Source organism: Dipodomys merriami, unplaced genomic scaffold (genome assembly GCF_024711535.1).
Source record: "Dipodomys merriami isolate MVZ:Mamm:240054 unplaced genomic scaffold, mDipMer1.0.p SCAF_3, whole genome shotgun sequence".
Classification (NCBI taxonomy): Eukaryota; Metazoa; Chordata; class Mammalia; order Rodentia; family Heteromyidae; genus Dipodomys; species Dipodomys merriami.
In genome coordinates, this window is record NW_027204492.1 from 100,710,103 (window position 1) to 100,733,537 (window position 23,435).

At 37.9% G+C, this 23,435-nt stretch overlaps 1 protein-coding gene across 13 annotated transcripts in view; it reads left to right on the forward strand.

Annotated features, from left to right (window-relative positions):
* The window catches only part of Dmd (dystrophin), a 2,040,854-nt gene that overhangs the window by 1,957,505 nt on the left and 59,914 nt on the right, over window positions 1-23,435 (forward strand). For all 13 annotated transcript variants that reach the window (XM_070040660.1, XM_070040663.1, XM_070040664.1 and 10 more), the window contains 3 exons: window positions 520-677; window positions 20,333-20,499; window positions 23,279-23,390. In XM_070040660.1, the coding sequence (XP_069896761.1) occupies window positions 520-677; window positions 20,333-20,499; window positions 23,279-23,390 (437 nt within the window). The remainder of the gene's footprint in view (window positions 1-519; window positions 678-20,332; window positions 20,500-23,278; window positions 23,391-23,435) is intronic.

Sequence of the window (23,435 nt, forward strand, 5' to 3'; positions counted from 1 at the left end):
GATCCGATGACTCCCTAAAGAAGTCCCAATTTTGCTACTTTTTTCAATCTCAGCTCACAAGGGATGGTGCTTTTGGCTAGTTGTGTGGCTCTTAGTGCTATAACTTTTATGGTCGTGTTTATAGTGTGTGTGTGTGTGTGTGTGTGTGTGTGTGTGTGTGTGTGTGCGCGTGTGCGTGTGTGTGTGTGTGTGTGTGTGTGTGTGTGTGTGTGTGTTTGTATATTATTTCCCAAAGGAGTATTTCTGCCTTAGAAAAATCCCGTGTTAAGATTACATGTAAACTTGTATTTCCTACAGGGTTGTAGTTTATTTAAAATTTATCATACTTCATATATACATAGTGATGATTAACATAGTCTATAAAAATATATCTGGATTAGCATGACTTAGAAATAAGTTCTCAGTGGGAATGCTGATCACTCCTGAGAAATAGTACTGGAATTGACTTGGAACTTAGGTTCTCGTTGCTGTCATTTGGTGCTGTATTTGATCGTTGCAATTCTCTTCTTCCTTTTGCAGACCTTTTCAAGCAAGTGGCAAGTTCAACAGGATTTTGTGACCAGCGCAGACTGGGCCTCCTTCTGCATGATTCTATCCAAATTCCAAGACAGCTGGGTGAAGTTGCATCCTTTGGGGGCAGTAACATTGAACCAAGTGTCAGGAGCTGTTTCCAGTTTGTAAGTTATTTACCTTTTCTTTCTTTCTATCCAGTGTTACTGGGTGTCAAACCCAGGGTAGTTCCCTTGTTAGGCAAATGCTCTACCACTGAGCACTTTTGCTTTACATCTCCAGTCTTGGTATTTTTTGTGGTGAGTGGAACAGAAAGGAATATTTCTGAAGATGGAACTGACAGTCCCAAGCAAGTGCTCTGACCACTCAGCCACCCCCCAGCTTACTCCAAAGTCATAATAATGATATCTTGACTTCTGTATTCTCTTTTTACAACACACTACCACTTAACGTTAGTTACTTTGCTTGTCACTTGGACAAAATTCCTTCGAGAACAACATAAGGGAGGAATTAACTTATTTTGTTTTATGGTATTTTTGGCTCATGGTGTTAGATGGTTCAGTCCATGGTTGCTTGACCCCATACACTCAGGCAGAACTATCACATTAGTGGAAATGTTTGGTTGAAGAGTTTCTCCATGGCAGATGGGATGTGGAGAGGAATCTAGGAAGGGACCAGTGCAAGATACAGTCCTAATGACACACCTCCTCCATTTCCAGCCAGGTCTATCTCCTAATGTTTCCTAAACCTTTTAAAATAGCACTACCAGCTGGAGACTAAGTTTTAACACATGAGCTTAGTGGGGGGTATTTGTATTCAAATCCCAATACTGTGCTTGTCTAGTCTGCCTTGTCTTGTTCCGTTGCTTTTTCTCTGTCCTCTCTTTTCTATACCCTCTTCTTTCCAATGCCTGAGCACTCCCACTGATAGCCATTTAGGTTGTTTCTATTTTTTGGTAAGACAGGTAATGCTACAGTGAGCGTCTTTGTGCTTTAGATCTTTTCTATGAAGTTTGTTTCTTAGGATAAATTTTCTAGGACTATAAAGTCCAGTCTAAAGGACATACATATTTTCATGGGTTTTGATACCTTTTACCAGATGGCTTTTCTTTAAAAAATTGCTTCTGATTGTAAAGCTTCTTGCCCTAAAAATAAGATATTTGCAGGACCACATTATTCCTAGCATTTTTATGCTTATTTTAAATGCTAAGAGCTTTGCTTCTTTTATAAAGTCCCTCAATCAGGTCTAATCCCATTTATGACTTAAGATTTGCAGAATGGAAGTAGCTATAGAAATGACTGTATTAGACCTGAATCTTTTCCTCAGAACAGAATGAACCATAGGAAGTTTTCTAGGTATAACCTTCTGAATAGATACATGGGCAGTCTGTTTACTTAATAGTTAATTGGGCAGATTCACTGTATGCAGATAAAATAAGCCCATGCATATAAAGAGGTATATATTACTTGAATTATTTTGCCAAAATGATGGCAAATTATCTGCAAATATAAAAAAGATGTAGAGAAATAAATGCATTTCACCTCATATACAACCTGAAGCGTGAATAATACAGACTTTGAGTACCTAGATTTGAACTCACAGCCTTATGCCTGTGTAACTCCTTTGTTCTTGGCTAGCTCTCTATCACTGGCACCAGGTCTCCAGCACAGCTTTTTTTCTAGTTGTTTTGGAGATAGGCATCTTGCAGACTTTTCTTCCAAGGTCAGCTTTGAACCTTGATCTTCTAGATCTCAGCCTCCTGAGCAGCTAGGATTACAGGCATGAGCCACCAGTATCTAGGTATGTGTGGACGAAATTTCTTACATGTTGTTAAATAAGTATTTCTACTCCAGAATGTAAGCATAAGCAACTTACATATTATATATATATATATATATATGTATATTAATGGCCACAAATAACTGATCAATTTTGCTTTTTATATCTGATTATACAACTTGCAGTGACATGAGATTTGTTTTTTTCCTTTACTCAAGTTGTAATTAGAGTTCTAATTGTAAAATATGCACACATATTCATGCATAAGTTTATATATACATATATATGCATGTATGCGTGTATGCGTGTGTGTGTGTGTGTGTGTGTGTGTGTGTGTGTGTGTGTGTGTGTGTGTGTTGTATCTTCTAGGGTAAGAGCCAGAACACAAAACTGTTGAAAGTCATCTTAATTCACTGATGCTCTCTGCTTCAAAGAACACTGAGCTGTGTTTACAGCTGTCTAGGATCCTTTGTGACCTCTGATTCTACTGTAGTGATGTGTTAGGCAGCCACTGCCAGTTCAGCTTCTGTTCTTGGATTTGGTTGTCAGGACAGGGGGCCTACTAGACACAGGAGGAGATAAATATATTTCACCTTTCCCTATCATAGATGCCCCCTTTTCCCTTACTCCATATCTCCTGCTTGGTTACTTCCTTGTTTCTGTAATAGCAACATTCTTTTCAGTATTAGCTTTGAACCCAGTCCATCTCACATATTTATCAAATTCCTCCCAGGTCTTGGAAATATCTTGTAAGAGACTGAGAAGTTGGTCAAGAGATGAACAGTAGTAACAGATGTTTTCTTCTTTTCTTTTCTACTGGTTTATATTTTCTTTCTTTCTTTTTTATTGTAAAGATACTATACAGAGAGTTACAGTTACGGTTTATATTTTCTGAATTTCCTTCATTGAATATTTATGAGTAGCAAAGAATTGTAAATGGCCATTGTTTTGGTTAAGGAACAGAAGCATGTTCAGTCTGATTCTTTGCCATTGACACTTCACTGGTTTCAGGTCTGCTCATCACATGAATATATCATTGCACTATTTGCCTTAAGATTCCTCCACACCAATACTCCTGCCCTTTTCTTTGCTCTCACTGCCCTGTTACTGGTTTATGTTACTTCCCATGTGACACCATCGTTAAACATCTCTAGTTCCTTTCCATCATCTACTAAAGTAATCCCTAGTTTCTCTGTGTAGCCCTCAGACCTTCGCTAATCTGGTTTCATAACCACTTACTTTGAAGTATTACTTCCACTGTCACGAAACAGTTACCATTTACCATGATTATAAAGTCATGCCATTACTATTGTCACTTTCAAAACGTTGCTTTTGTTCACATGAACCCTTGCATTTCTTCCTTACCAATTCTGTGAGAAAAATAGAATTAGGTAGACTTTGAAGGTGTTGGTATTTGAACAATTTATCTTGCCCTTAACCTCTCTCAGTGGGTGGCATACTTCCATTCACAGTTCGCATTGGCCTCCTCAAATCGTTTCTGCTACTTCTGCTTCCCAGCCTGGGACCTGGGTCCAGTAAGAGATGCCTTTGCAAAACAAGGAACATAGGACAGACAATAAGAGTTGAGGAAAAGAGACCTAAGTTGGAAGTGGCATCAGATGGGGCTTACATTACTTAGAGTTAGGGAGCCTCTCCACCTGTAGTGATTTGCAGTCAGATTGAATGGCTCAGTTGTGAATGCTTACTTTCGAATGCACATCCTGGCCCTAGTTTGCTTTTCCTTAGCCAGGTGCTCTGGCAGTCACCTTGCCTTTCATTGTGCAACGGGCATGAAAATACAATGTTTGCTGTAGGGAAAGATAACAGCAGTGAAAATGCCCTCTGCCCTCTGTTTGAAGTGTAAGACCTTGGGAATGGACCATACAGACTCAAAAGCAGCTTTTTCTACCAGTCCCAAGAAAGGGCAGTAAAGTACTTACTTTTCCTACAAATGCATTCATGCATTGATGCATTTCACAAGTTGACCTCGCACAATAGGCTTTTTCTTCCTCTGTTTCTCCTCACCAGCCAGGGAAAACTGTTTTTCAAGATGCTACAGTCACAGAAGTACTGAAGTGTCTGATTCTGACAAGGGCAGGAAGAGAGGTGTGTTTTGATGGGCCATGCTCTCAGGCTGATCTTTTCAAAGTTCTCACAATCCATATCCCTCCCCAATAACAACTTTAAAAACAGAATTGGGTGCTAGTAAGCCCAGCTACTTAGGAAGCTAAGATCTGAGGATTGCAGTTCAAAGCCAGTCCAGGCAGGAAAGTCTGTGAGACTCTTATCTCTAATTAATCACCAAAAAGCCACAAGTGGAGCTGTGGCTCAAGTGGTAGAGCATTAATCTTGAGCCCAAAAAAGCTCAGGGGTAGCACCCAGGCCCTGAGTTCCTGTGCCTGTTTCTACTGGCACAAAAAAAAGAGAAAAACTCAAGATAGATTCTTCATTCATTCTACATGAGACAACAGGCTAAGCAGTGGCATACTGCTGTGAATATGTGCACTGGGTAACCCACTTGTTTTGGTAGTGGCAGAAGAAACATTTTTAAACTTAGTTTGGTTTAGAAATACAGCTTCAACAAATGTTGGTCAAAGAATGTGGGTGCTTTCTTCTTCGTGGCCCATAAAACTAATACTGCAAAGAGAGTAGATTGATTTTTCTGAGTTCTTTCTGGTAGAAGCCAAACTTGCCCTGGCAATCAGTCACAGTCACATAGACTGCCCAAAGGAGCCTTTGGGATTATCCACATGTTTCCTTTTTCAGATGAGAAAATGAGGTCCAGGGAGACAGAATGAATATATTCTGTACCATGCAATTATACTGTTGTGGCTTAAGTGTCAATATGTTAATGTCTGAATTTTACATTGAAAAGTGATGAAGTCTTTTCCCCCCAAACACACACACACACACACACACACACACCACACACACACACACACACACACACACACACACACTTTTAATTTACAATAAATATTCTAACCTATTGTATAAAAAATATTTGAGGAGGAATATTAGAGGAGGTTTATTCAAAGTACATTAGCTATATCATAGACATATCACAACGAAACCATTTTGTATACTTAATACATGCTAATAAAAACAGTTTAATCCTATTTTCAGGTGTCTGGCATATTATCAGATAAAACCAAGTAATACTAATGGGTGGAAACTATATTTTTAAGTGACTTCAGAAAAGAGTCATCTATCTGCAAATAGTATTTGGCAGAGCTCTGAGAAGGGTTCTCCCTTTCCACCAAGAGTCTTTCTAGTATTTTCTTCTGTTACCACTTTAAGGGCGTTATTATTTAGATAGAATTGAGTATACCAACTTTATATTCAATATGCTTCACCTACAAGAGCTACACTGTCAAAATCTGTTTATTCTACATCTGTTTTCTGCCTCCTGTTGTATTCATGCATTCAAAATGAATACGTTGCTTTCATGTCTTCTGAATTTTTCTATTCACATGACAAAAATGAATATCATCTATGTACAGGTGCTATAATGTAGAATGATAGGGAAATGAGAATACATTACAACCTCAGCTGTCGAGAACAAGTATATTTAGATATGTATGTCAAATAAATTATTCCAGAATATCTGCAAGAGTGAGTGGCAGGGTGGTTAAGCACCTAAGCCCTGAAGCCTGACTAAGTCCAATATCCTGCTCTGCTGTTGGCTAGATATGTGAATGGGACTCCATTTCTGAACCTTCCTAGTTCCTAAACTATTGTTGGTGGCATTAGGATTAGAGTTGCCTACTTAGTATTGTAATATGAGAAAATTCCTTTGCCTGTAACCAAACATCTGTAGATTCTATGTGAGTCTTCTTGTGATTCTTGTCTACAAGTATTGAGATGACATATTAGGAGACTTTTTTTTTGATGGGGAAACAGTACTGTGGTTTGAACTCAGAGCCGTGTGCTTGCTTTTAGTGTTTGCTCAGCTGGTCCTCCACCACTTTCGCCACTCATAAGCTTTTCTTGGTTATTTTTAGAGCTGCAGGCTCATGAACTTTGCTTCCTTTCCCAGGCTTGCTTCAAAACATGATTCTCCAGATGTCAGCCTCATGAGTAGCTAGGATTACAACCATGAACTACTGGTGCTTAGCTTCAGGAAACTTTAATTAGTTAGACAGCATTACTCAGGCCAGTTGATCACATTTTACATTCTGAATACAAATAACTCCTAAAAATCTTACTTTACTTCAATTTCCTTTGGATACCATAAGACACTCCTTTTACACACTTACATTCTTAATACAAATAACTCCTAAAAATCTTACTTTACTTCAATTTCCTTTGGATACCATAAGACACTCCTTTTACACACCTTTTGGAAACTTCTTAGTAACTAAGTCATTAGCAATAGTTACTACAATTTAGTATTCATACTAGTAACCTTTCTTAGAATCACCTTCCATAAAGAGGGCAGGATGTTGTAGAAAGCTGTCCTATTGGGCAGTTCTTTAAAATCTTTCAATTTTTAGGAAAGATTTTTTTATCCAAGTTATCTGCATTGTCTTGAGTTTGACTACTGGTTTTCAGTTGCTGCTATTTCTTAAAATTATAAGCTACCATGGAGCTAGCTTCATGATTATCTGATTTGTTCTAGTTTCCCTGGTTATCATTTCAATGTGAAGTGGTATGTATTTTGTTCACCAGTACTTTGAAAGATAGGTTTGTGGTGTAGTTAAAACATGCTTTATTCATATACTTACTGCCAAGGTAAAACACATGGCATTCTGTTTTTAATCTTCATCTTTCTAAAGTATCACTTTATTGGGTTGGGAGTATAGCTCAGTATTATAGAACTGGCTTAGCATTCAGGAGGCTCTGGGTTCAACTCTTAGCACCAACAAATATCTCATAAAAATAAAGTAACATATAGCCATGAGAAAAATCCATCTATATATTTTCCTGCTTTCCTACTTTTCCCTTTCTTTCCTAGAAAAATTAAAGTAAAGGTAGTAAAAAAAAAAAAAAGTCCACATTTTTTAATAGGCATGTTTATAGTTGGATGAATACTTCGCACTCCTATTTATAAGTTCACCATTATTACATATTTACAATGAAACTCTTCCTCCCCCCCCCAAATCTACATGTGAATGAAAAAAATGAGTTCAATGTGTATTGTCTTCATTATTTCTGTTTATCACTATATATTTAAATGAGACATTCTTTCTACAAAGATTATTTCTTCATTTAACAGCTAAGGTTTTTTGTTGTATTTTGTTTGCATTTCATAAAATAATTTTTTCTTTTTATTTATTTTGATTTTTTTCTTAAAAGCCTGCATTTTGTTATGCACAGTAAAATTTATTCTTGGTGTTCAGGTCTATGAGGTTAAACATATACTTGTTCATGGTACTACCGACAGTCAACACACAGAACATTCCTATCACCCCTAAAGTTATCTCCGGTTTATTGCCATCAGATTCCTCTGCCTTCATTCTTGTCATTTTTCCTTTTCCCTCATTGGATTTTAAATAATTGTAAAAGAAACGGTAGTGGAAGACTTAGCTTTATGTCTTGCTTTTTTATTTTTTTCCCCTTATTTTTTGGTTGATCGTGGGACCTGAGCTCTGGGCCTGGGCACTCTACCAGTTGAGCCACAGCGCCACTTCCGGCTTTTTTTCTTTTTGCTTATGTGGTGCTGAGGACTGGAACCCAGGGCCTCATGCATTCAAGGCAAGCCCTCTACCACTGAGCCACCTTCCCAGCCCTGCATTTTTCTTTTTTGTTTGCATGAAGTGTCCTGTTCCATACTTGAGAAAGTATAGTGCATGTATCTATAGACAGGTACTTTACTATGTGTGTGTAAAAACTTTTCCATTAAATAAGAACTCTGTAGCCAACATTAATAACTTCAAATATACTAAGGGATTTGCATAGATTTAAAATTGTGCTTACATTCCCAAGGGCCAGGGTGTTAATTGGTTTATTAGTCAGGTGGAGTGGAGAGCCTGAGGTCAGGACAGTTGTCCTTGAATATGTAAATGAAGAATAGATAATCACTATGCGTTATTGTTTGGGCTGATTTTATCTTTAATGGCTGATCCAGAGTCCCGATTAATATTTAGAGCAGTGACTGTTGGCCTCCAAACCCCTCATTATCTTCAGAACTTTAAATAAAATACTCCATTTCTACCTAAGACTGCAGTTATGGGAAGGAAGCCTTTTACTTCTTGTTTCGTAAAGACAACCTTTGACCTCTCAATCCTTGCTTCAAGAAAAAAATCAGTAGATATGAAGCATCTTAAATTCATTTTCATAATTAGAGATTCACATTAGGATATCAGGAAAGCCAGAGGAAGCAGAAAGTATGAGAGATGCTTTAGGAGCCAAGCAAGGGGAAGGCAAAGTGTAAGTCAGCTTTGTGAGGTTTTTGTTTTTTGTTTTTGTCAATGTTGGAGCTTAGGTGCTGTCCCTGAGCTCTTTTGCTCAAGGCTAATGCTCTACCACTTTGAGCCACAGTGCAACTCCTGCCACTTCCAGTTTTCTGGTGGCTAATTGGAGATGAGTCTCCCAGACTTTTCCTGTCTGAGCTGACTTCAAGCTGCAATCCTCAGACCTCAGCTTCCTGAGTAGCTAGGATTGCAGGCTTGAGCCATGAGCGCCTGGCTAGCCTTGTGGGTTAAAAAAAACACCACCACCTCGAGGAGCTTTTCCTAGTTTATAACATTTTCTCTTCTCCATCACTCTTACTCATGTTCCTTCCTTGCCTTCTCCATATAGGAGTGACTTAAGGGGAAACAATAGTTCCCAAGTAGTCTTTTATTTTAGAAATATGTCAAGCATAAAGGAAAGTTGAACAAGTAGTATGATGAAGACCTATGCCACTTCTATCCGGCTCTTTAAAAGCCCTCTCTCCCTTTCCCACCCTCCTAGTCATCAGTGTATATGTACTGTATTCTATGTATTCTCATGCAGACATATATTTCACCCTTTACTATTTTAAAGTAAAAAGGCATCACTACCTAAATCCCTAAATAAACACATTTACTATACATATTTTTCTTGAGTTTATTCCCTTCCAATAGGAAATAGGAATTGAGTGTTTACCATGTTTAAATCTTTTCCATGTTTATTACTGCATTCAGAATTGTGGTGCTGTCATCCTACAGAATTTCACATCAATTTAGTAATACATCAAATACCCAGTCCACATTGCAAATTTCCCATTGCTTTAGAATGTTCCTTTTAGCTGGCTATTTTCTTCTAGTATCCAACCCAGGGGTTTGTATTGGATTTTCTTTTCATGCCTCTGTACTTTTTTTAGTCTTGGATACTCTCCTTGCATTTTTTTTGTTATTTATGTTCCAGTTTTTTCTTTCAAAAGATTGACATTTTTGAAGAGTCCAAGTCTGTTTTCTTGAAGAATGTCTCATGTTCTGGATTTTTCAGACTGTTTACTCATGATTAAAGTTAAAATTTTTGGCAAGAGGACCATAGAAGTGCCACTGCTGCATTCCTCCCACTGCATCACATTGGGAGGAAAAAAAAAAAATAACAGTTTGCTCTTATTGGCAACACTAATCATGCTAAGGTGGTATCTGTCAGATATTACCATTGTGAAAGTACCTTTTTCTCCTTTGTCATTACAAAGTAATTTTTGTGATATATTGAGACCCCGTGGACTTTCTTAACAACTACTGTATGGTAATAGCATCTATTGATGATCCATATCTAATTCAGTTATTATATTGAGGATGGTATATAGCGATTTTCTAATTCTGCCATTCTTTCTGGATGTTTCAGCTATTGGTTTTTGTTTGTTTGTTTTTTATTTTTGTTTTTGTTTTTTTCCTATGAAGAAGAGCACCCAGCTTTGTTCCATGTTTCCTTGAGTATCACTGTGAACATCCCAGGTGGTTTTGAATGTGCGAAATGTAGTACCCCAGTTTCCCCACAAGACACCCCAACACCCAGTCAATTAGGCTGGGAATCTTTATTGCCACACAGGGTCTGCAGAGCGAAGGAATGCAGTCCCGATATGCAGATCTTCTGGGTACTTAAGGACACAAGCCACACTCAGGTGGCAGGTGGTGTTTTTTTGCAATAGGCCAGAGCAAGCAAGCTGGGGAATTATGCAGTTAGCAGGAATTTGGCACTGGGGATACGGAAGCGAGAATTATGGTTGGATTCCCTCTCACCCATTTCTCAGATTCTGCAGGGATCAGACCTGATTCCGGTTATTCAGGTCACTGTTCCTTCTGCATCGCCCCTGGCCTGGAGAGTCCCCATGGCGGATACTGATTATTTTACTACTACCTACTAAATTCCAATAACCTGGTGTTTAACTCACCAATTTACTTCAAGTCTTTATCTTTGGGATTTTTCCTTTTAATGACTATCCTGGAGTTTTTCTCTACAGGGAGATCCTACCCTTCAAGTTGGGCCTTTTCTTAATAATCAATAATTTTGTTCTGTTTCTAATTTCACATTTTATATTCTTGGGAGGGGGGAGAAATCATCACACAAAGCATGATACTTCTCCTGTCTGAACCATCTTTTGACATACATTGTTTAAAATAGCAGTACATAATTTGGCAGTCCTCTCTCCCCATGGGAACACAAATAGGTCCAATAAGTATATTTCTATATTTACCAACTCTTTTGTGGGAAAAGAAAGTTGGTACAGCCAAAATATGTAACAAAGGGTGGGCTAATAAGGATGAAGAAGCTCGTAGGTATTTGGGGTTCTATTTTTCCCTTTAGCTACTTTAATATGTTTGGTATCCACTTGTCAGTCTATGTAGCTCAAATATGCCATAGCATCTAATGGTATGAAAGATGTGTAATGCAAAAAAAAAAAAAAAACACGGAGAAAGGAGGTGATGAGTATGTTTTTTATCAGTGTTTTAGGACATTCACTTGTATTTCAGAAATACTTCTACTTGGTTTTCAATTCACTTTAAAGTTTAGTACTTGGGCATTGTATTTAGCACTTGCTTTTCAGTATTAGAGACTCTAACACTCAAACAAATTAAGGAATCAAAGGATTCAAAGAATTTTTGAGTTCAGCATGCTTGTCCTCCTAGGAAATCCCTTTTGTCTTTCCTTCTTAATACTACTTTAAGCATCTGTTGCTACTGTTGAAATGGTGAAGCTGAGTCTAAGAAACTTCTTACAGACTTCCTGGTGCCTCTTGCTGGGTGGAGGGAATTCTCCACCCAGGGCTGAAAAGCCTAGAGGTGAGAGAGGCCATTCATTGAATGCTGATGCTCAAGGTGAGCTAGGAGGGCTCTGCTTCAGAGAAATTCAGATGTCATTGCCTTAGGAAAGCTTTGGATAGAGAATGCTCTGACTCTGCCTTGATTACTTCCCTAAATGGCTTGAATCACTCACCTTTGAGTAGAGGCTAAGATTTCCCATATATGGAATGTTGAGGTATTCCCTAAGTATCTGCTCATACCTGAGCTTGTACCTGAGTATATACAAATATGGTCTGTTTTTGTTAAGGCTTGGTCTCCACCCCAAGCATGTGGTTTTTGTATTTAAAAACTTTGTATAAACTCTGTTCAGGGCTGCTTGTCTTTGAGACTGGAGTCCACCATGAAGTTGCTGACCTTCTAATAATAAAGACTCCTGATTCAATCTTTCAAAATGTGGCTTCTCTTTACTCATGCCTGGACTTGTATCTGACTTACTTTACAAGGTGTTAAAAGAATAAATAATGATGAGCTGTTTTCTTAACTTCTCAGGGCCTTTTCTCATCACTGACATGATATCTTGTTACTTATCCCCAAGTTTCATTTTGATTGTCTAAATGTTATAATGGCAGAAAGGAAAATGGATTATTGCACTTATTTGAAATCTTTGCCATTATCAGGCAAATCTTACATGATCTTCTGTTTAATAACTCTTGTAGCACAGTTATAAGGTACAGGAAATAGTCTTGTATTATACATAGATTGTGGCCTTTCGCATGAGACAGACTGTTCTCTCTGAACAGAAGTAGCATAGACTAAGAGCAAGATGTAGAAAAAATACTGCTTGGCAACTCATATAAATGACCCCTTGTGTCCCTACACTACTTTCCTCAACAACTCAAAGGGAAAACACAAGTATCTGTTTCTAGGAGGATGAAAATGTCACCTTCCTTCTGTTTTATTTGTTACATGCAGGTTTTATAGAGATTTTTTTATCACTCATTTGATTTTCATAAAAATTGGGATTGTTTGGAAGAAGAGTCATTAATATTCTTTACAACTTGTTCTTGTTCTGCCTTTTATGTTCGTTGCTAGTATAGACTTCTCTCTTATGTAAAATATTCCACTGATGCCCTTGGTACATTTAGAGGTTGTTAAAGAAATTGTAATAACAGCTCATGGAACAGTCAAGAAGGAACTGCTTGTCCTATAGTGTCTGACCCTGACTAGCCAATCTCCTTGCAGTTTTGAATCTTTGTGTACAGGCTTTAATCCACAAGACAGTTTTTTAAAAATCAATTTAAATTCAGTAAATCTTTCCAGATGCTATGGCTTTTTGGAATCAGGTCCAGAAAAGATGCATTGTTGATTATTCATGCCATTACCTGTTCAAAGTGGCAGTGATGTTTAAATGGTTGTTTGGATTTATGAAAGGAACATCTTACGAATGAAAATAACAAATGAAAATGACCAGGAAGAAGAGATTAGCTTTTTTTAACCCTGCATTTGTTTCTAGTGTCATAAATTCATCCTTTTCTGTCAATAGAAATGCTCGGACATTCTGCTCATGTGTATGTACGCATTCAATTTTTGTGTATTTAGTCATTAGTTTTACTCTAAATGGGTAGTGTAAGGTATATTAAATAGGTAAGGTTTCATTATGTAGGGGATGAAGAGAACAACTCACCAAATTCAGGCAGGAAAAGAATGTTTACTGAACTGCTGCCCAAGCGGAGCTTGGTGGAGAGGCCTGGCCTGAAGGGGTGACCCACCCGCAGGCCAGGACTTATCTAGGCCTGGGACAGAAAGAGGTGTGGCCAGGGCGGGGGAGAAGGTGTAGCCACACTGGGTCTGGATGTGACCTTAGGGTCTGGAACTCTCCTGTGGTCCGATGGGAGGGATGTGACCAAAGGTGGCCCAGGATGTGACCTAGCAGGAGGGGGAGGTGACTGCTTCCAGGTGTGCCAGTTACCTAGGTAACACAGATATTGGACTACTTGGCAGAAACTTAGCCAAGAGGTAGGGAGGTATCTACACAGGGCAGATCTTATAGGTATGAACTCTAATAAATAAAAGGAAGGCCTCTGCTCACATACAAGTCTGTGTGTGTGTGTGTGTGTGTGTGTGTGTGTGTGTGTGTGTAGAAATATGCACACACAGACACAGACTTGTCCTAGCACATTTGCTTACATTGCATGAGATAATTACATACCATGATTAAATAAATAATCAGGATCTACAACTTTATCATGTTTCTTTGTGACTTCTAGTTTGAGATCTTTTTATTCACTAGTCCTTTTCACAATATGAACTGGTGTGGCATTTTTCTTACAGCTACCAATTGAACATATCCATCCCAACTTCCTAGTTTCTATTTTCCAGAAGATAGCTGTCTTCATGGTAGATACCCTGAGGGACTCCTAGAGAAGTCTGCTGTTCAGTTACTGGTAATGAATAAACAATGTTTCTTTCGAACTTCGGACAATGAGCTATAGTTAGGTAAGATGTTAAGATTAAGAGCAGAGGTTTCTCAGCCTTCACTCTACTGGCACTTTGCCTGGGATACTCACAGACTTTGTTGTAAGGACCTGGCCTGTGCATTATAGGCCGTTTAGCAAGAACCTGGTCCTTGTCTACTAGATGCTAGTACACCTTATCCCACCCCAGTGTCATGATAACCCAAAATGTCTCCAAACATTGTCATCTACCTATCTCCAAACATTGTCACATGTCACCCAGGGTACATCATCATCCCTGCTAAAGAACTACTGACATAAAACATTACTTAGCCAGTTAACGAGGTTCCTTTTAAGTCAGTCAATGTGAATTTTGAGTATTCCTAAACTGGACAATGAAAAGAGCTGAAATACTGTTTTTATGTGTACATGCTGTGGATGAGGAAAAGGGAGACACTTTTCTTGTCAGTTGTGGGGCTTGAATTCAGGGCCTGGACACTGTCCCAGAGCTTTCTCACTCAAGGCGAGTACTTTACCACTGAACCACAGCTTCAATTCCGGTTTTTGCCTGGTTAATTGCAGATAAAAGTCTCACAGACTTTCCTGGCTAGGCTGGCTGTGATCCTCAGATTTCAGCCTCACTAGTAGCTAGGATTACAGGCATGACCCACCAGCACCTGGCTAGAGATAATTTTTTTTTTTTGTCTGTCATGGGGCCTGAACTCTGAGCCTGGGCGCTGTCTTTCAGCTCTTCAGCTCAAGGCAAGTACTCTGCGGGTTGAGTCATAGCGCCACTTCTGGTTTTCTGGTGGTTACTTAAGAGTCTCACAGACTTTCCTGTCCGGGCTGGCTTTGAGCTGCAATCCTCAGATCTCAGCCTCCCAAGTAGCTGGGATTACAGGCCTGAGATCTCAGCCTCCTAAGTGGCTAGGATTATAGATGTGAGCCACTGGTACCCCATATCTGCCTGGTTTTTAATTCGTTCCTTTATTGTCAGACAAAAGGAGAGGGAATATAGCACTAGGATACAGAAGGAGAGGGAATGTAGCACTAGGATACAGAATGGTTTGTCATAAAAATGAAAGATAGAAATACAGTGAGAATGTGAATCCCTGTGTCTTGTCTTCAGTACTGTCAGTGGGCCTAGGCAAGCAGTTTTAAAAGAGCCAAAATGATGGATCTTGCATCTTAGGAACTGGAAAGAAACTTGAAAATTTCCAACCTTGAAGCACAAGACAATCTATAGGATTTTGAAAGAGAACATTCTACAGTGTCCTTTGGTAATTCACACCAATGCTGTAACAACTTTCAGCATCAAGAAATTCTTCTGTATGAGTTACAGCCCAAATTCTTCATGCTGTTTAAGCTTGTTTCTTCTTGTTTTGTCCTCAATAGAGGGATTGAACAGCTGGTCCCAGGCTCCTATGCAAGAGCCATTCACATAATTGAAAACTGTTATTAAATAGTCCCTTCAGCCACTCTTTTTGCTCATTCTCTTTCTTCCTCCCCCTCTTTTCTTTTCATGGCTAAATAATCCCAATTCCCTTAAGCTGTCCTCAGGTCTTTCAAACCCCTTAATTATCATTGTGTCTTTCTGCCAAGCCCGCTCTATGTCATGGGTCAGTTGTAGCCATCAGAATTAGACACTGTTCTATAAAGGGTTTAAACAGTAGTGAAGATTATGAGGTAATTTCTTATGCTATACTTTCACAGGCATATTTCTTTCGTTTCTTTTTTTTTTAATCATTAGTAGCTTTGCCATGGTGGGAAGGAAATCTAGAGCTTTACACAAGCCAAACAAGTGCTATAGCACCGAGTTACATCTGGTTCCTTTCTTTTACTCTTGTTTTTTAATACTGAAATTTGTTGCTGATTCATAGTCTCTTTTCCTCTTCATTTTGGAATGAACAGACATTCATTATTATATATTTTGCATTCAGTATGAATTCTTACCCTGCAGCATGTCTTTTAAATGCATCATTAAACATTTTATCATTTAAACATAAGTCAGAACAAATATATAAGTTCTGATTAAGCACCAATGAATCTATAATTTACATATGCCTGAATTACTGCATTTTTTGTTGCGGGTTATCTCCTAACTAGAAAGGGTTATTTTGCTAAAGTTGGTTTCTAGACCATTGGAGCAGGAGATTGTTACAGGACATGTGGTAGTGAAGCACTTGCAATTCTTTTGACAAAGTCTCTCATTGTGTTTGTACACATGATGGAGGAATGTGCACAAAAGAGACTAGATAGTAATGTCACTGGGAGAATGGTAGTTCATGAACCAGACAGGACAGAATCCTAGGTTTGGATTGATCAGATATAAATTATAATGAGTATGGCTAATCTTTGCCCTTGGTCCCAGTGACTTTTTGATATGAAGACAATACATATTTTCAAATGTAACATATAAAAATGGCCTAAAGTCAGGAAGAATGACCAAATATTTGCTAGAAAATCACGATTTTAAAGCCATGGATAAGAGTTTACAGTGGGCTCCAACTAACATTAGAAGTCCTTGAAAGACGTGAAAGGAATGATATTTCAATTTGACAATCATAGAGTGAAAGTATCAGGAGAAATAGCAATGAACAACATTGCTCATAATGCCCAACATGGTAATAATACCTTTTGGTGTTCATAGGCCTCAGCAACTTTTTAAAAAAAAGATAATGATCTTAGGATCATTGAATAAGAAATGGGATTCTGAGGTCAAACAAAGTGTAACATGTTTCTTCACTGACAACCTTCTCAGCTTTTAATATGTTAACACCCATTAAGAATTTTAAAATGCAGATATAATATGCAATGTTTCGTTAATTAATTTGACCTTCTTTTTGTGAAGCATTTTGTTGGATGATTGATCTGCAGTATGCACTGGGAAATACTGACTAAGAGATTTTAGTCGAGTAAAAACCTGATGTGAGCCTGTAGTCCAGAGCAAAGAAAAGCAATCTTATTTTACTCAGGGAAATGCAAGTGACATTTCCAATAGATGATATTTGGAGAAGAGTTTTCTAATGGACAGTGAGCCATGCCATAGGCCGAAGAAATTAGAGGAATAGAGATGGTTAAGACAGGACTGGTTAAAATGTTTAAAGGGTTGAGTGAAGGCTGAGAACTTCTGGGTTTCTAGTCAGATGGATGATAGTAATGATGATAACCATGGCAAATATGCTGTGTGCCAAACATTGTTTCAAGTTCCTTTTATTTGTTAACACACTGAGGCTTAGAACAACCCTGTGACGTAGGTGCTGTTAATATTTCCATTTCTTAACAGAGGAAAGTTCAGACACCGAGAGATAACGTTCTTTTCCCGAGGTCACTCAGGCAGTGAGTATGCAAGCTAGGATTTGAACTGTAGTGGTTTGACTCTGGACTCTTATCCTCTGCTTACTCAGTGTGATTTCAGCTCAGTGCAATGAAGTGCTTTTGACAGGCCTCTCTGACAAAGATGTCCAAGGTCAGCCTTCAAGGGTGATTGCTCCCTCACCTGGGTGATATTTACATAGTGGCTGTAGCATATGTACAGGCATTGGGAAAGAATTTAGACTTAATGAGTGCTAAAGGCTTTAGAGCTCTGCTGCCCGTCTGAAAGAGTGGATTTACTTCCATGGTCCCTTTCATCTTTACATTCTGTAATTCTTTTTAACAAATTCCACAGCTACCTCTGTGTTGGCTGTCTACAAAGAGAAAAATGCTCAACAAATGTTTTTAATCAGTAGTTCGATACCATTTTGCAGCTAGAAAATCCAAGGTCAAATAGCTCATTATATAATACTGTTAAATTTATCATTGGGATAATGATTGAAGTGCACCTGAAGTAGCCAGTGTTACCAGGCAGATGACCTGTCATTTCAAATCCTGCTACCTTCCTGTCTGAGATGAGCATAGATCCTTTATTAGAAAACCACATTCTAAGAGAGGCAATATAGGTTTGCAATTCAAATACACATTACTCATATGAAACTAAAGATCCCACGTCACATATTCAGTTTAAAATTGATCTGGGAATAAGTAATGCCCCTTGGTTCTTGGCAAAAGCAAATGAAAAATAGTCTATGGTGAAGGTACTGTAATTCCAGGGTTCAAAGTATCTCCAGAAAAATATTTTTTAAGGTCAAGATAGTACATTGAAAAAACATTAACAATTAATCACACAAGAAATCTGGGAGAGTGAGAACCTGTGAAAATAGCATACTAGAGAAGCATACACATAATACTTCCATAGTTTAGAATTATTGGACACATTTTAAAAATGATGCCTATGGAAAAACAAAAGACAATATTGAAAAGTACAAGGTATTGCAAACTTTATAAGTGACCTTAAAAATGACCAAATTTGGGAAGAGGGAAAAGTGGTAGAGAAAGTAATAAGAGCTAGTAAAATTGATTGAGATGCATTGTAAACATGTGTGGAAATGTAACAATGAAACATTCTTCCCCTCTGTAACTGATATAAGCTAATAAAAATGACCAAAAAGAAATGCTAGATATTTCAAAGTACAATAACCAGAGCTAGGGACATAGCTCAGTGGTAGAGCACTTTAGCATGCTTGAAGTTCATGGTTACATCTCTAGCACCACAAACAATAAATACCGTACAATAATTCAAATTGAAAACTTTATGCATTCACAAAAGACTGGATGGAGCCAAGGAGAGAAATAGATATAGTTGTGCAGAAGGAATTATTAGGAATGAATGCACAGAAAGACTACAAAGGGGAGAACAAGCTAAGGACAACGTATTCAGAAAGGTGGAAATTGTGCAAGTCTAACATTCATCTAATGGGGTTTTAGAAGCAGAAAAGAGGGTTTGGGAAGAAGCACTGTTTGTTGATAATCTTGACTGAGATGATTCCAGAGCCAATTAAAGACTAAGCCATGTGTTCAAGAAGCCCAGTGAATTTTAAGCAATATAAATAAACCCATAAAGCCATAGGAACACAACGTGAGACAGGAAAAAGAAAGATTACCTTCAAGGGAATAACAATCAGCTTTACTACTGAAATCCCAGCAGTAGCAATACAGAACATGAGATAAAAGTAGAATAATATTTCATTATAGTAAAGTAAAATAAAAACAAACCCATTAAAAAATTCTATACTGGGACTGGGAAGGTGGCTCAGTGGTAGAGTGCTTGCCTTGAGCTAAAGAGCTGAGGGACAGCGCCCAGGCCTAGAGTTCAGGGCCCATGACCGACACAAAATAAATAAATAAATAAAAATTCTATACCCAGAAGATAGCTATGAAGAATATGAATTTTATTTTTTAAATTTTATTGTCAAGGTACAGAGGGGTTATAATTACATACATAAGGTGTGAGTACATTTCTTGTCAAACATTCTTTTTCCCCAACTTTCCCTCCCTCCCAACTCTCAAGAATATGGAATTTGAAAGTAAGTATTCTCAGAAAAACAAAACCTGGAAAATTCTCCACCAACAGACAAAGAAAGAAACTCTAAAGTATGGGTTAGACAGAACTGATCCTTAGTGGAATATTTGAGATTAAAGAAACAATAAAGGCTAAAAAAAAAGATGTATGAGTCAATCTGTCTAACAATGTGAGAAATTAAAGCCAAATCTTAAATTAAAATGCCTGGTTACAGTAACATTGTCAACTGATGGGCAAATACATCTTGAACATTTTAAGACAACTGTATTGTTTGCAATGAATGGTATTGATTAAATTTAGTCTTTTAAAAGAAAAACAGAGACGCAATAGGGCACCATGGAAACAGTACTAGACCAGGAATTTTAGATCCTGAAATCTGCTTTGTGACAACCAGTTACTTGTATGGCCTTTGAAAGCTATTTTTCTGATCCATATCTCAAGGGTTTTGTGTGTGTGTGTGTGTGTGTGTGTGTGTGTGTGTGTGTGTGTGTGTGTGTGCACGCGCGTGTGTGTGCACGTGTGTGCTCGCACGTCTGCGCACATGTAAAATATGAAGCTTTGATACCAGCTGAAATTTAAACGTCCCTCATTATAAGTCTGTAATAAGTATAGCTGATTGAAGGAAAAAGGATCAGTAATTCCTGAAGTGGTTTTTCTCTTCACCATTGAAATCTGATCAAGAACACTTATTTTAAGTTTGGGCTAATTTTTAAATATCTGTTAAAAAATGAGAGGGAAACAGTTTTCTATAGGTGTGGGTTTTACCCAGTTTTCCCCATTTGTGGGTTTGTGTTGTAGTCATATAGTAGCCAGAAAGAGGAGTGGCAGTTTACTAAGCCTAGGGGGTGGGTGTTATGAATATCAAGGGAACATTTGCAGAAAGAAGCTGTGAATAGAGTGCCTCACTGTGCAACTATTTTTTTTTCTTTTTGATTTGTTATCTGAACTGACACATCTCCTTTACTTTCTCACTTTCTCTTCTTGTATTCTTTTACCCTCTTTCCTATTCCCTCTTGTCTTTGCAGGCCAATAATAAGCCTGAGATTGAAGCAGCCCTCTTCCTAGACTGGATGCGACTGGAACCCCAGTCCATGGTGTGGCTGCCTGTCCTCCACAGAGTGGCTGCTGCAGAAACTGCCAAGCACCAGGCCAAGTGTAACATCTGCAAGGAGTGTCCAATCATTGGATTCAGGTATTGGGAACAAACAAACAAAAAGTCATCATCGTGTCTCACCTTTTCCTGACTCACTGTTAATCTCTTTTGCTTCTTTCTGTTAGTTTGTTCCTATCTGAACTGGGAGAGAAGGTGATCGAGCTGGAACATTGATCACTCTTGTTACTCCCCTGATTACTGGGTTATTTTGGGGGAAATGACTCATTAGGCAGAGGTCCCTTTCTACCTTCACTCTTCAGTTCTTCAAAGCAACAATCTTGGTTGAACAGGACTGACTACCTGTCTCCCCAGAGATATTGGTCTGTCAAGGGCATACAGATTAACTGTAACTCCTTTTTCCTGGAACCAAAACATTTGTATCCTCGCTCTTTTTTGCCAGGCCTTTCTGTTTGTAGCAACTCTCCAAGAATCAGTTATAAAACTAAGAGATGATCTATTCTGGGAAGAACTGAATTATCATGGTAGCTCAGGCTCTTGCTCGCTTGGCAGCATTTTTCCCCCTTTAAGTAACAAGAATTGTTTCAGACATCTTAGAATTTATTTTGAGTCTATTTACATTCTTTGCATAGTATCCTAATGAACTTATAAGGGAATAAAAAATATGCAAGTAAATGAAAGATGCACAAAGCAGCTGAACAAAAGAAAACGTTCCTTATAAACTTAAGGGCAAAAGAAGTAGAAGCATAGCAGAGTGTTATTTTGACAGTATTAAAATGTGGTGGGAACTAGAAGCGAGGTTCAAGTGATAGAGCATCAGCCTTGAGTGAAAAAGCCAAGCAGGAACACAAGGCCCTTGAGTTCAAGCTACAGGACTACCATGAAAAAAATATAATAAAATATACTAAAATGTCATGGGAATGATGCTTAAATTTTAAACCTGTTCACCTTTTTTGGGAAAAAAGATTTTAAGAGTTTCTTTATTAGCTTATATTAGTTGTACAAAGGAAGTTTCATTGTGGTATTTCCATATATGCATACAATGTGCCCAGACCAAACTGACTTCTTCACCATCCTCCCTCCCGCACCCCACTTGAAACAATTGCAACAGATCTCATTGACACGGGATATTTTTAAATGAATTCATCATATTAAACAATCATCTTAAATCCTAATTCTGCGAAGATGATGTAGTTAAACATCTGGAAGAACATCAAGGTTTCCATAACAACAACAAAAAGCTATAAAGTTGTAAACTCCCTATATAGTCTATGCTCATTCAGAATCCATGTAGATAAATTGATACTTTTTTCCTAGTTAAGGGGTAAAAGCCTACCCATTAACACTTCATAGTATTTTTGTTCTTTTTATTTACAGTGATTTTTTTTTTAGCTATTGGTGTTTACCCTTTATACTATGTACAAAGAGGTCTTATAAAACTCCGTAGAGATTGGTTTCTAAATCCTAGCTAGGCAAATACTTCTTATTTACAAAGGATGCCCCTTTCCTTCAGTAAACTTATTCCCAGTAGCTTGGGAAGCTCAGAGAGTGACTGCATTACCTTTCTTCTCTTTCCATCTCAGCTTCCCAAGCTACTGGGATTTATATACTACAGAGGAAAAGTTTATAAAATAGATAAAGAAAATGTTTTGGAGTATCAAAAAAAGAATAAGTTTACCTTCCATTCTTTTGCCTGGGGGCTGGGAAGGTGGCTCAGTGGTAGAGCGCTTGCCTTGCATGCCTGAGGCCCTGGGTTCGATTCCCCAGCACCACATAAGCAAAAAAGAAAAAAAAAAAAAAGAGGAAGCTTCCCATTCTTTTGCCTGTATCAAATAAGCTTATTTTGAGAATTAGTCTTTCTCTTTACTTCTCTCCCCTTTCCTTCTTTTGAAAGGTGACTAACTGTATCTAAAAATGTAATATTAGTTTTTACTTTCCCCTATGTGACAAAATATATAGTATGTTTGAATTGAGAATGTAGAAGATGGGAGGTTTGCAAAGCAGTAAACCTTGGGACCCAGAGGTGGGGAGGGAGGGGGGGTTGGAGGGGACAATAAGTACTAACCAGTACTTACAAAGCAGAAATTCATCCAATCCAAATTTTATCTTTTCTTAGGGCTTCACTTACGATTTGTGGGTAATGTGGTAAACTATTGATCAAGAGATTACAGATTGTCCAAGTAACTATGAAGAATCAGGACAGCCAATATGAAAGTAAAATTTAAGCAAGATATAGTTTAATTGGAGTTCTTGTTTAATTTTTCTTAAAAGACTTTTTCCATGTTTTGTTTGTTTTGTTTTTTTAATTTTATTTTATTGTAAAGATGCTGTACAGATAGGTTACAGTTACATGAGTAAGGTCATGAGTACGTTTCTTGTCCAGCATTGTTACACCTTCCCTTGTTGTTCTCCCACTATCCAAGACTGTCTTTTTAAGTTTTAGAAAACTGTGATTGTTTCAGAAAACTTTTGTCCCCTGGATGGAGAAGCGTATGCAATATAGCAACCTTGTCTCTTCTGGATATTCTTTCCGATTTCAATATTTGGTGTTTTAAATACTGGACACTGCCGGTACTATCCTATTTCATCCAAAGATTTCCTAATGGAGTTTAAGTAAAATCTAGGTTTTCCTTTCTGCCATATGTTTCTAGGATAGTCTTTCTGCTAGACTGATTTAATACTGTAGGAGAAGCACCAGAAAAATTAGAGGTAGGAAGTTAATCACTTACCTTGTGGTTCTAATGAACATTTCATTCTGTTCATAGGATTAGGACAATATGGTAGAAGGTTCATTATTTAGATTTCTCTGGGAATTTGCTTTAATGAAGCACATATGTGTTTGTTTGTTTTTCTTTTCCAGGTACAGAAGTCTAAAGCACTTCAATTATGACATCTGCCAAAGCTGCTTTTTTTCGGGTAGAGTTGCAAAAGGCCATAAGATGCACTATCCTATGGTGGAATATTGTACTCCAGTAAGTGAGAGTCTTCTTGCTGTGAGACAGTTTATCTGAGATAAA